The 14,007-nt window shown below is 34.9% G+C and overlaps 2 protein-coding genes across 3 annotated transcripts in view; one reads left to right on the forward strand and one right to left on the reverse strand.

Moving 5' to 3' along the window:
- ptprr (protein tyrosine phosphatase receptor type R) overlaps positions 1 to 14,007 on the reverse strand; it is a 58,376-nt gene that overhangs the window by 41,938 nt on the left and 2,431 nt on the right. The window lies entirely within an intron of this gene.
- Positions 870 to 13,539, forward strand: rab21 (RAB21, member RAS oncogene family). Of its 2 annotated transcripts, XR_010895727.1 has the most exons (8): positions 870 to 1,228; positions 4,549 to 4,608; positions 5,356 to 5,463; positions 5,659 to 5,722; positions 6,652 to 6,706; positions 8,274 to 8,362; positions 12,396 to 12,599; positions 13,403 to 13,539. XR_010895727.1 is itself a non-coding variant. In XM_067392430.1 (7 exons), exons 1-7 carry the CDS (start codon positions 1,097 to 1,099, stop codon positions 12,536 to 12,538), a joined length of 651 nt encoding a protein of 216 aa, XP_067248531.1. In that variant the 5' UTR covers positions 870 to 1,096; the 3' UTR covers positions 12,539 to 13,539. The 2 variants fall into 2 exon arrangements, 1 of the variants encoding a protein (XP_067248531.1); XM_067392430.1 differs by having other exon boundaries at positions 12,396 to 13,539.

The raw sequence follows: 14,007 nt of genomic DNA on the forward strand, positions 1-14,007 counted from the left end.
ATCAATGATAGTTTACTTATGACAGTAGATAAGAATACAAGCCGTTTATACCGCATATAAGCATTTCTCCTTTTTATCATTTTACATTAGCCTATAGCTTTTATATTTTTACATATGTAATATGTCACTGGTGAATTATATGATATCTGCTGCTTTTAAAAGTCATATGACATTCTAGCAACTACTGTCAGTTCTGCCTATACAAAAATAATCAGTTGATAGAATGGAAAGAGAACCAACACAAAATGGGAGGGCAGTAATAGCCCGGATGTTGTCTTTGATTGGTCAGGTAATAAGTAATAACGCGCATAATTCATATCTCCTCTATTTCTCTCGGCTTCACGGACACTATTTAAGCTTAGTCCCAGCCTAAAATGCATGTTTGAGCTGTTTTAACTTGTACTGACAATATGTCAGTGCATTGTTTTGTCTCAAAATGCACACCGGAAAAGGCACTTAAATTAAATTAATGTCCTAATTAAATTAGGACCCAATCCTGGCTTAATATAAGCCCTGTATGTGATTACCAGGCCTTTATGTTTTAATTCAAGTTCATAATTTGTATTATTCAGCTCTTGCATGATTCCTGTTATTTTTTGATGCGCTGATCAGGATTGACCAATCACAGCCGTTTTAGATTACCGATTGGCTTTTGACAAAGCCATTTAGTTGATTTATTTTTTATAATAACAATTTTTTAATAAGTTTTAAATAACATTTAAAATTATTATACACAAATATCTGCAGTAAATAAATAAAATATCCTTAGGTATAAATCAATGCGTGAATCGCCTCTCTGGGCCACCGCGCGCCCCCTGCAGGAAAAGCGCGTGCACGTGTCTCATAGGAAACAGAGCAGAGGCCCTGTGATCACCTGACCATCACTCCGTCACGTCAGAGAATGGAACGCCATTAGGCTGATGGCAGAGCTTCATCAGGAGTGAATCAGTGTTTAATAGTGTTCAAGACTTTATGCGAAGCGTATATTGGTGGCTGTTTGTTTGTGTTGCTGTCATCTGCGGATCTCTATGGCTGCTGTGATCGGCTAGGGGTTCGAATAAGGCTTTGTTTTCACGTCTGGGAGAGAGTTTTGGGCATGGCGGCGGCTGGAGGGAAGACGTACTCGTTCAAGGTGGTGTTGCTGGGGGAGGGTTGCGTCGGCAAAACATCGCTGGTGCTGCGATACTGCGAGAACAAATTCAACGACAAACACATCACCACCCTTCAGGTGAGCGAGCGAGTCCGCTGAACTACTGTGGTCTGATTCGAGCTTCTCGTTATTATGTGTATGAGGCAGGCTTCACTCGGTTATTTGGGGTTTACCATGTAAAATATAGAATATATTGCGTGTTTAGTTGTTGTAATAAGCGATTTATTAGCTTATTAAGTTGGTTTGCTCTCAGTAAACGTCTTTTTTGTTTTCCCTTATAGCAGTAGATTATTGGGCCTATGTAGTGACAGATTATATAGCACGATAGTAGTGTTATATACAGTAATTCGAGTAAAAATTGCTTATATACTGTGTATAATAAATATTTAACATGTCAAGTAGTGTGCCATGCTGTAAGCCATTCATTTTTAATAAACACTATTTGACTAGTTATTGTATTTATGTTTGCAATTTTTCATGTAACTACATTGAATTATTGTTCTTTTAAAAAGTTAGTGGAAACTGTAATATACATTTGACCTCAAATCAAGATAGTAGTTCATCAGCTACCTGTATTAGGGTAAACTTTCTGTTCTTCCTACTTTCACTATTTCATAAAAACCAAAACATTTTCAGTTATGTGTACACATATGATGAAAATGAGAAGTGACTGAATGAAGATCAGAAAATGCTATTGCATTTATTTAATATTATTGCAGTTTAAAAGAACTGAATGTATTTTCAAATGTAATTTATTCCTCTGATGCAAAGCTGATTTTTTTTTTTTTTTGTAGCAAAGTTATTCCATTCTTCAGTGTCACATGATCCTTCAGAAATCATTCTGATATGATGATTTGGTGCTCGGGAAACTTTTCTTCTTATTATTATCAATGTTAAAATCAGTTGCTTAAAGGGTTAGTTCACCCAAAAATGAAAATAATGTCATTTATTACTCATCCTCATGCCGTTCTACAACCGTAATGCCTTCATTCATCTTCGGAACAAGATTAAGATATTGTTGATGAAATCCGATGGCTCAATGAGGCCTCCATTGAGAGTAAAGCCATTGAAACTCTCAAGATCCATAAAGGTACCAAAACCATATTTGAAACAGTTCATGTGAGTTCACTGGTTCTATCTTAGTATTATTAAACGACAAAAATACTTACTGTGCGCTACAAAACTAACGACTTTTCAACAATATCGATATGGGGCGATTTCAAAACACTGCTTCATGAAGCTTCTGATCTTTATGAATCTTTTGCTTTGAATTAGTGATTCGAATCTATCAAACGGCTAAACTGTTGAAATATCGTGTCATTTTGACGCTCTAATTCACTGATTCGATTCGTAAAGCTCTGAAGCAGTGTTTTGAAATCGGCCCATGTAGATATTTTTGAAAAGTTTTGTTTTGAAATGTATTTGTGTCAATTTATAATATTAAGATAGAACTGAACTGTTTCATATGTCTTTAGTAGCTTTCTGAGCATCTGAAAGTGTTAATTATCTTGCTGGCAATAGAGGCCTCACTGAGCCATTGGATTTCATCAAAAATATCATAATTTGTGTTCCGAAGATGAACAAAGGTCTTACAGGTGTGGAACGACATGAAGGTGAGTAATTAATGACATTATTTTCATTTTTGGGTGAACTAACCCTTTTTAATATTTTTGTGGAAACCGTGATTTTTCCCAAAGTAATATGTGATGAATAGAAAGTAAATGAACAGCATTTTTTGAAATATATATTTTTGTAACAATTAAAAAAAAAAAAAAAAAAATTAGTCACTTTTTGATTTAATGCTTCCTTGCTGAATAAATATATATAGTAGGCTATATATTTTGTCAATGCAAACAAACAATACATTTTGCTGACCTCAAACTTTTGAGTGTAGTTTGGAATTTTTTATACATTAAGTAGTCAAAACCAGTCAATGCACACCAGTCTGAATTATTATTGTACTTATTATTATATACTGTTATTATACATTTTAGAATATAAAATAGTCCCCAAAGCTATAATGAAATAACACAAAGGGAAGAATGTAAATTATGTATTATTGATTATATTTTAATTTTCAATATTGTCACCCTTTGCCCTAATAACAATTAACACGTGTGTGTTATCTGTTATCAAGGGTGTGTATATCTTCTGCAACTATAAATCTATGTACAGGGTTAGTTCACCGAAAAATAAAATTGTTTTCTTCATTTTTAACCACCCTTATGTTGTTCCAAACCTGCATGACTTTGTTTTTTTTCTGTGAAAAAAAAGTTTTTTTTTCTTTTCTTTCAATGGTAACTAAAACTGTTTGGTTACCAAAATCTTTTAAAACTCAACATTTAATTTAATAAAATTTGATCAGTGTGGCTGAGTTGAATGAGTAGTTTATCCATGTTACTGTGTAACAGACTGTAAAACATACAGGAAAGGCTGCTTTGGCCTTTATGTAACCCTGTGTGTGAAAACTGTTACATGTTGTCAATAATCTATCCTAAGATAATTCATTTATTAATGCTCTGCAAAAGCAGTACACACCAACACAGTACTGTATGTGCTTTTGTACCCAATTATCGAGAACCGAATCAGAGTAAATTTGTGAACTGGATTAACTGCCTAATTGATAAGATCTGACTTTAAAGATTGAATCATTTATGATACTTCTGCTCAAGTTCTATTTGGAGTGTTCATGAGAGATATGTCAGTCTTTATTATTGAATAATGACTTGGATTTGAGCCTGATTATCATTCAAAGCTATCATATTACTTCAAAAGACGTCAAATATAGTACACTATCATAAATTTTTTATTTATTTTTGTTTTAAGTTTGCCCTAGACTTTTGTCTGGGATATATTATTGTTTTTTTTATGCATATTTTAATAATCGATGAAGCTTGCAAAGTGAACAAAAACATTCTGTCTGATAATCTGAGACAGATACACTTTTAGGGTGTGTTCACACTTGTAATTCAGTTTTTCTGGTTCGTTTACCGTTTAAAAAACAAGGGAAAATAGGAATGCTTCAGCATTCTTGTCCTTTTTAGGGTCGCATCTTGCGGCGTCATGTCCTGTTTTTGGTTTGTTTAGATGTCTTTGGTCCGTGTTGGAAGTGGACTGAGACCCACCTTTTCAGAAGTCTCGTTCTCGTATTTGGTGCACAACAGTGATCAGATGGCTGCGTTCACACTTATTCAAATGAACCAAATTAACAGAGCAATTACACCAGAATTTGTTTGAATCAAACCAAACCTGCCAAGTGTGAACACACCCTTTCTGGAATATAATAAGTGTCTGAACTACTATGTTTTAAAGCCTTTCCATTACTGTAGCAGTAAGTGGCACATCAAGTGAAATTTCTGAATTAATACCAATTTATGCATGTATGCCTTTGTTTGCAGGCATCGTTCCTTACAAAGAAGCTCAATATCACAGGGAAGAGAGTGAATCTGGCTATATGGGTGAGTCACACACATTCCTTACTATGATTTTAGCATTTGTGTAGCATTTGATGTTGAAAAGATTAAGCAAAGTCTGTGTTTTGGAATGAAGGTACTACTGATCCATATTCTGTGAGAATGAACAGCTCATACTCAATAGTTGGTGAGATGCAGTCTTAAGGCAGCATGAAATCTGGTGTCGTTTGCAACCCATTTTACTTATCCAGTGAGAAAAAAATATAGGACTAGACTTGATTTTTTTATTTTATTTTTTATTTTTTCCCAGATATTATTTTGCTTCTGTTGTTAAAAGTGGGTGTTACCAGAATGGAGCCCAGTGATTGGAGAGGATGTCAGATGTAAAGGAAAGATGTTTCACAAGTGTAGCATGTGTGTTGAAAACATTGTGTTCTGGTGAAAGATGACTTTTTTTTTTTGCAATAACACACAGATGGATCATAACACCAGGAAAAATATAAAAAGTAAAAGGGATCATTGAGGGGTTGTGAGCCAAAGTCAAGAAACAATTCAAACACAATAACGCTCAGCTTGTTCAGAGTCAGATTTGTGCTTTACTTCCAAGTTTCTGACAAGAATTTTTCCAGTTAGTTGCACATAGAACTCAAGATGCTTGCACAAGCATTGCAAAAATTTGTTTTAATGCGTAATTCTGTCATGAAACTCTTCAGAGTAGCTGTTTGGTTCTTCTAAGTCTGCAACCAAAGGTGCGGTTTCTGTTCAAATTTAATGTGTTTACTTTTGTCACAGGATACGGCTGGTCAGGAGCGTTTTCATGCCCTTGGCCCCATCTACTACAGAGATTCCAACGGCGCAATATTGGTGTACGATGTCACAGATGAGGACTCGTTTCAGAAGGTGAATGTATACATTAAAAGATCAGAATCTAATAATGAGTCCAAATGTATTAAATCAATTGTCTTTTTTTTTTTTTTTTACCATTCTACAAGACATGGATATTATATTATTGGGTTCTAGTTTGTAGATTAATATGGTTAATGTGGTTTTTAATGATTTGTTCTTGTTGTAAACTTAATTTTGTTTTCTTGATAGGTGAAGAATTGGGTAAAAGAATTAAGAAAAATGTTGGGGAATGAGATCTGTTTATGTATAGTAGGTGAGTAACATTGAAGTGATTTTGAAGGGAAATCTGCCAAATGGCTTTAAACATGTTACAAGGTTCCTCTAGACATGGTGGATTTTAAAATGGTGATTGCCTGGGAAATAGAAATGGATCAAATCTTAAGATCATGGGAATATCTTATTTTTCCAGTTGTGCTCAGCACAAAAATATATCATCAGCTATTTTTATGTTCTCTGTGAGTACAAACTCAAAAATGATTTACTTGAAATCCTTAACTGGAAAAGTTATGGTCTTAAAGAAACACTCCACAATTTTTTTGAAAATAGGCTCATTTTCCAACTCCCCTAGAGTTAAACAGTTGAGTTTTACCATTTTTGATTCCATTTAGCCGATCTCCAGGTCTGGCGGTTGATTATTACGCCAGAATGAGAGTATAGTTCCTAGCCATATCGGCCTAGAAAATCGCAACTTTTCATTTTCCGTCGGTCTTAGTACACGATTTAACTACAGAAGAGTCAAGTTTTAAATAGGAACAATATATCGAAACTCTTTGGTCATTTTTGAGTGAGATGCTAATGGTTTAATCATATTCCATGAACTATGCTAAGCTATGCTAAAAGTGGTACCGCCAGAACCGGAGATCGGCTGAATGGATTCGAAAAGACTCAACTGTTTAACTCTAGGGGAGTTGGAAAATGAGCCTATTTTCAAAAAAAGTGGAGTGTTCCTTTAAAGAGTGGGAATGATGATGGTAAATGTGTTATTATTGATAGCAGAAAGCAATACCTTTTATTAGAGTATTTAATAAAGATGCAGTGGACGGGTATCTCTGAAACTCTCTATAATCACGACTTTATACAATCACGAAATTCTACAATTTTGATGTAATATTTGTTATTTGCTGTGAACATTTACTGTAATGCATTGATTTTTATTTGAACTATATCTTTTTTTTTTTTAAGGCAATAAAATTGACTTGGAAAAAGAGCGACACGTTTCAGTGGAGGAAGCAGAGGGGTACGTACATCTTTCATGCCTGTAATGTGTTTTTACTGCAGTTAATGTGTGTTTATTGAATCAGGATGATTTTAGCATGCCTTGTGGATATTAGATCATGTGAAGGAAAACTCAGATGTGAGGGACAGAAGTCAGTCTGTCAACTTTGAAAATGTCTTTTTACAGTTAGAAAAATGTTCTATAGCTTTTTATTGCTAAAATTTGGCTCTGAATATCAGCTATCAGCAGTGTTGGTTGATAAGTTATCGAATTTGGCTTGTAAAGGTGGAAAGTGGCCTGAAACACAGTCGACATATAAAGCAAATGCCTAAAGATATATTTATATATTTTGGTTTTGTATATTTTATAAACACAGTTTTATATATTCATAATCTATATTAATATCTCTCGGAGTAAACATGGTATATTGCACTAATTGTGATGTTCACATGCACTAAAAGACTGGTCACATGATTAAGACGATCACATGAGAAGGTCATTCCACTGAAGATATACTGTATCTGAAAGGAATGGAGCTGTGTTACAAAATATATTTTATTCAGCTGAACAAAGTTTACCTTAGAAATGTGGGAATATATTATCTTAACCTGCTCTTATCTTGAACCTTCATTCCAAATATAATATATTCAGTCAGTGTTTTGTCCTGTTTTCCAGGAAAAAAATCTAAACTTCCTTAAAGCAAGATTTACATTTACTGATATCTGTCAGTATTAGGGACATTTTATTCAAGAAATCACAAAAAAAAAAAAAAAAAATTGCTTATAGCTAGGACTTCACGGTGATAGTTAAACCGATAATCATGATATTTTTTACACATGGACTTCATTTAACCAACTATTATCTCTATTAGGGATGCTAACGATTAATTGAAAATCGATTAAGTAAGGGATAATGTACATCCAGTCGGTTGTTATCTCAGAATTAACCCCGACAGGGTAATCCGGTGATCTTGCATCAGCCTGAAGCGGTTTATTCTGCGATAACAACCGGCTGGATGTACATTACGTAATATTTATTAGCTCTTTAAACTCAAAGATTCTGCGGAGAAATATTTGCTAGTTAAAACTGGACGGACATTTAAGGGATACCGCACAGTCACGCCACTTACTAAACGGCATTTGACCACATAGATAATTGTGGGGATAAGAGATATTGATCGGAGATGAAACTATTCTAAAATCATACCCGTTTGTTATCTTATAATCCAACAATGTACAAAACAATAGTCACAAAATGGCAGCAGCAGCTGCATTTGTAGGAAATAAGAGTGCAAGTGAGTCCACTATACTGGATGATGTAATTAAATAACTGTACACAAAATATTGATTTGTTAAAGGCCTTCTGAAGCAAAGCAACGCATTTGTGTAAAAAAAAAAATCCATATTGAACAAGTTATGAAGTAAAATATCTAGCTTCCACCAGACCACCTTCTGTATTCAAGTTACGAATAAAGTGTACACTGGCGTCGCATCAGTTACACTTTTTTCGTAAGTTGAATAGGGAAGGTGTAGGACATAGCATAAGCTTTTAAGAGATTATTTTGTTCATTTTTTTTGTCCTTTTCCAGATATGCAGAGTCAGTGGGTGCAAAACACTATCACACATCAGCCAAATTAAACAAAGGCATTGAGGAGCTGTTTCTGGACCTGTGTAAACGTATGTTACTTTTAGATTCTGTGTATATGCTGTCAGTCTGTCTGTTTTCCATAACAGGGCCTGAATTTTATTTCAGAAAGGGGGAGGGGGATATTTGAGGTGGAGGTGAAGTAGAATTTTCACACCTATTGTTTAATCACTCAATGTATATGTGTTTTTACAATTGATGAGCTTATATGCTGAATATAAGTAATATAAGGAATATAAATAATATTTATATTGTTAAGAAGATATTTTCCACATAATTGACACTGTTGCAGCACCTCGCTTCCCAGTCTGTCAGTAACACTTTAAGTTCACATCTCTATGAAGCCCCTTCATCTGAAAAGAAGATTAGTGTGTTGTGATTCCACACTTCAAGCGTGTTTCGGAAATATTGGAAATGTCATGCCCCTTAAAATATCCATGAGTAACACAACTCAGCCAGGCCTGGACCGCCCGCCAACCCCCCTCCTTTTTTTCCTTTGCTTATGCCTTGTGCCAGAATTATTTAAATGAGGAATATTGCAACGTGTTTGTTTCTGGAAGAAAACTGGAGGACTTACAATCAAGGCATTTCAGGGATTACTGATAAAGAGAATAACTCCCTTTGGAGTTGAATTCCATGGACCTTTTTCGTGCTAAAACTGCAATATTAAACACTAAAGAAAGTTGTAAAAAAAAGGTTAGAGAGTTGGACTTGTAACCTGAAGGACGTGGGTTCAAATCTCACTTCCGGCAGGAAACGTAGGTGGAGGGAGTGAATGAACAGCACTCTAGCCACAACTGGGGTGCGCGTGAGCAAGGCACCTAACCCCCAGGCACCGCAGCAAAAATGGCTGCCCACTGCTCCTGTTGTGTGTTTATTGTGTGTATGCACTTGGATGGGACACCATACTTGGCCACATGTTACTTTCACTTTTCACTTTCACTTAACTAAAAATGAAACTAGAAAAATAAAGTGGAGTCAGATTAAATTTTGTGATGTTCACCAAACAGTGCTCAGCGGCATGACCCAAATTCTGTATCATAGTATTTTTTTAAGATTCTGCTGGTTTTGCGGTATATGACGGGTTTTTTTTTATTTTTATGAATGGAACTTTTTATATATTTATATTGGCTTATTTTAACATTTTAATGTCAAATACAAATTTACTTCAATACATTGAAGGTAATCAAATCAGTTTATAAAACTAACAGTTTAGTAGTTAACCTTTTAAAATGTAATCAAATAAAGCAATAAGCCCTAAGAAGCTGTGGTTTACAGTGGAGCGGAGTGCCTAAAACCCCCTTAGCTGTTATAAAATCACTGTAAACCATGGTTTCATGGGGCTTATTGCTTTTATAAAATGGCTACCACACAATACAAATATATTAAAGCTAAAAAAATATCAATGCAACTTTCATGGAGTAAAATCATTAAAAGCCTTCCTTCCGCTGGAAAAAAAAATAGTCCCTGTATGTTTTTGGGAATTTTACAATGGCTTTGAATGCGGCTCAACCAATCAGAATCAAGAGCTGAAACCGGGTGTGTCTCATACGTTCTGAAAAGTGAAGCCAAGGGCTCTTTGATCGCCCCCTGGAGGCTGGATGCAGTACAGGTCATAAACCCTGCCCTCTCAATGCAGTCGAATGAGACTTCAGTGAAAACTTAAAAATAAATTCTGCTTCAAATAAAACTTTCTTAAAGATGGTTTTGGTCATTTAAGGTAGTTGTTATCACACTGATATATATTCAATTGTTCGTTTTTGTGATGATTTAGATTTTAGCTAACAATTTGATTCTATAAAAACGGGGCGTGTCGTCATGATTCGAAGTTGATTGACAGGTTGTCTGAGGACTGTCGGAGCTTCGAGGGGAGATTGAAGATGTATTAACTAACTGCTAATTTTCGATTTCTTTGTCATTAACACCAACAAAATGAGTTGTTCAGCAGTACTAACCGACCTACAGGATCTGACGGATCACTGAACTTTTTTTCTGCAACATCAAATGTGGGCGTTATAAGCTAATTAATAAATGATATTAGTTAAGATAACACACCTAATGTTAACCATGTCGGGAAAAAGCAGGTGATCGTTATCTGGCAGTTACTTATTATTTTTATGGGTATAAAATAATAATTAGCAGGACAAAACTACTGATAGCCTACTCTAATTACAGCAATCGATCTCCTGTAACGTTAGTTGAACTTGATTTAAAATGGCAGGACCGTTTCTGACGATTTAGAGTTGTTTCTAGTGGCATTTTATATTGATTTTATCTACTGAATTTGCTGTTTCAAAAATATTATTGCTCTAGAAACAGAATAGCTTATTATTTTATAGGTAGACTTTTAAATTGTGTATAATTTTTATAGTCTATTTAAAATACATGAATGATGACGCAGTCGTCTGGGCGGAAGTTTGATATCGCGACTCCGCCTCTTGCTCAACTGACGATTCCTTCTGCGCATGCCCAGGCTCCAAACTTTTTTTTTTTTTGACGTATTGCGTAACGTGTCAGCGCCCATTCATCAGCCCATTTTGGCTTCAGTTCAATACAATGGAAGGAAGCGACGTTGCGTCGTCCATCTTTTTTTACAGTCTATGGCTGAAACTATCCGTTTAATAATGAAATTTTTTTTTTTTGGAAAGTTAACGGTTTAAATAAAAACTTTCTTTCTGATCATAGTCGTGGCTTCTAAATGCGGCTAGATTCTTACCTGGAAAGTGAACAATGTTGTTTGGTTCACTGTGTTAATATTTTACACACTTAAGGTGTATGATTGTGCAACCAGGTGATAGTCTGTCAAATAAAAGATATCATCTGTCTGTGCATGTCCGTGCTGCCTGTGTAATTTTGATACATCGATAGAGAACTCTGGTGCTCAGCTCTTCATTAGACCACACAATATTTAGTGCTCTTTGGTTCTTGACTAGACTATATAGATAAAGGAACTATTGTGAAGCTTGATGTTCTTTTACACACAAGCAGCTCATGATTCAGTGTTTTCAGAGTCTAAAAGTGGCTTTGTTCAAATTAAATGCTGCTACAAAAACTTGGATGCTTATAACATGCACCAAAAATCTAACCAAACTTTTAATGAGCAGCACTATAAACTGGCTGTTGTCAACAATAATAATAATTATTATTATTTTTATCATATATCAATTTTTGGCCAAAAACAGTGGCATTGTAAATGTAAAAAAATTGAAATGTTTAAATGTTTTTGTCTTTATTGTTAAAGGATTAGTTCACTTTCAAAAAAATTGTCCTGATAATTTACTCACCCCCATGTCATCCAAGATGTTCATGTCTTTCTTTCTTCAGTCAAAAAGAAATTAAGGTTTTTGATAAAAACATTCCAGGATTCTATACTCCTTCCCTATTCTACTTACAGAACGAACGTAGCTCCAGTTCTTTCTCTTTTTTTTCCCGTAAGTAGAATACAGAACGCGTAGGACATACAGTGTAAGCTTTTTGAAGAATATGGAAGTGCAGTTTTGTGTTGGCGGAAACACGTGCAAGGCGATCATTTGTTTATATAAAGCATATACATTTTTTTTTTCCCGAAAATGACCGATCGTTTCACTAGATAAGACCCTTATTCCTCGTCTGGTATCATTTAAAGCCCTTTGAACTGCACTGAAGCTGTAATTTTGACCTTCAACCGTCTGGAGGCCATTGAAGTCCACTATATGGAGAATAATCCTGGAATGTTTTCATTAAAAACCTTTATTTCTTTTCGACTGAATAAATAAAAGACATGAACATCTTGGATGACATGAGGGTGAGTAAATTATCAGCAAAATTTTATTTGAAAGTGAACTAATCCTTTAATGTCTTCTAAACCAATGACTATAAATGACTATTTTTGACTATAAATAATCACTTTCCTTCAACGCAATAAGTTGTGGTCCTCTGTGCTTCCGTGTTTTTTCTCGCACTAACTTTGCTACATTCTTACGCCACGCTTCAAAACATGAAGACATCGAGTCATCCACTTGCATTATATTTATCCATTTTATAGATTATCTCTTATCTGTCTTTTAATTTGTGACGTTTTCACAGGCATGATGGAGACTGCTCAGGTGGAGGAGAGGTCAAGGGGGAACGGTGCCAGTCAGACAAGCACAGCCCGGAGAGGCGTACAGATCGTTGATGACGAGCCGCAGACTGCCATGCCCGCCGGAGGCTGTTGTACATCTGGCTAAACACACTTACACCCTTTTACCATACCTGGGACTGATAACGGCCTCTCTCGCCCTCCTCTGTGTAAGAACTGCCACTTCCCACAGCTACACTTATCTGCGACTGCTCTACAGCTCTGTCGAGGCTTTGCTTTAACAGTTTATTCCTTATTGAAACGGTTGATTTATAACTCCACCCTTTTGCCGGCAGACTTTAGGGGAGAAAAGATGCCAGACTGACCTTCACTTAGGCAAATTATTACAAATAGGTACCAAACGATAACGCCCAATCTTAAGAAACACACATGCACTGATATATTTCCCTAACAATCTGATGTTAGCTCTTTTTTTTTTTTTTTCTTTTGGCAAGGTGTTGTGCATGTAGAATCTTTAAAATCCTTGTTTTATTTTACGTCTAAGAAAAAAAAGAAATTCTTTATTATTTAATAACTTATTTACAATTTCATCAAACATCTACATGTCCAAAGACCTTTGTACTTCTTGTGTCATTCTTATACAGTCTCATCCTCCTGTCATTCATATCTTCTGTATCTTTCTTAAAAATGCAACATTAAAGTCCTTCTAGAACATTTAAACTCCTTGTAGATTTTGTCTTTTCTCTTCAGCTTGCCGATTTACCAAATTTAAAAAAGGAAAAAAATGTTGTTTGCTTGCTAAATTCTTTATAGAGAAAAATATCCAATACTGTGTACTTGACATTTTCAAGCTATCAAATGCAGTCATAAAAGTGTATAAATATTCAATATTAATGTTGTATGAATGTAAAATGAATAATAATGGCTGTGGTAATTTTTTTTTTTTTTTAATTTTGTGTTTTAACTGTTACTTTTACTATGTTAATTGTTTTTTGTTTTTTTTGTTTTCAAGACCTGAACATTTGGACAGTTTTTGGAAGTACTAATAGTTTCCACAACCACATCACCTGTAAAACTGAGGTGCAGCTGTGAGCCTTCTGTGCCTTTAAATAAAAGTGTCTAGATTGACCCACCTATTGTCTCCTAGCATATATTATTAGTAAAAACATGTTTATTTAATTTCGAGGAGATCTGCAAATTATTTATATGCCTCAGTTTAGTTTTACAGTTGCATGAAACATTGGTTAAAGGTTTAGTTCACCCCCAAAAAATGAAATTTCTCCCATTAAGTACTCACCCTCATGTCGTTCCAAACATACATGTCGTTCGAAACACAAATTAGGATATTTTTGATGCAATTCAAGAGGTTTTTTTTTTATCTCCTATAGAAAGCAACATAATCACATCATAAAGGTCCAGAAAGGTAAAGTCATTGTTAGTAAAGTGTTAGTTTTTTTATTCTGTTTTTGCGCACAAAAAGTATTCTCGTCGCTTCATAACATTAAGGTTGAACCGCTATAGTCACGTTGACTATTTTAACAATGTCTTTAATACCTTTCTGGACCTCAAAAGGTGCAATGACGGTGCTGCCTGTATGGTTCAGATACCTTTGGATTT

The sequence above is a fragment of the Chanodichthys erythropterus genome, chromosome 8, assembly GCF_024489055.1.
Source record: "Chanodichthys erythropterus isolate Z2021 chromosome 8, ASM2448905v1, whole genome shotgun sequence".
NCBI classification, from domain to species: Eukaryota; Metazoa; Chordata; class Actinopteri; order Cypriniformes; family Xenocyprididae; genus Chanodichthys; species Chanodichthys erythropterus.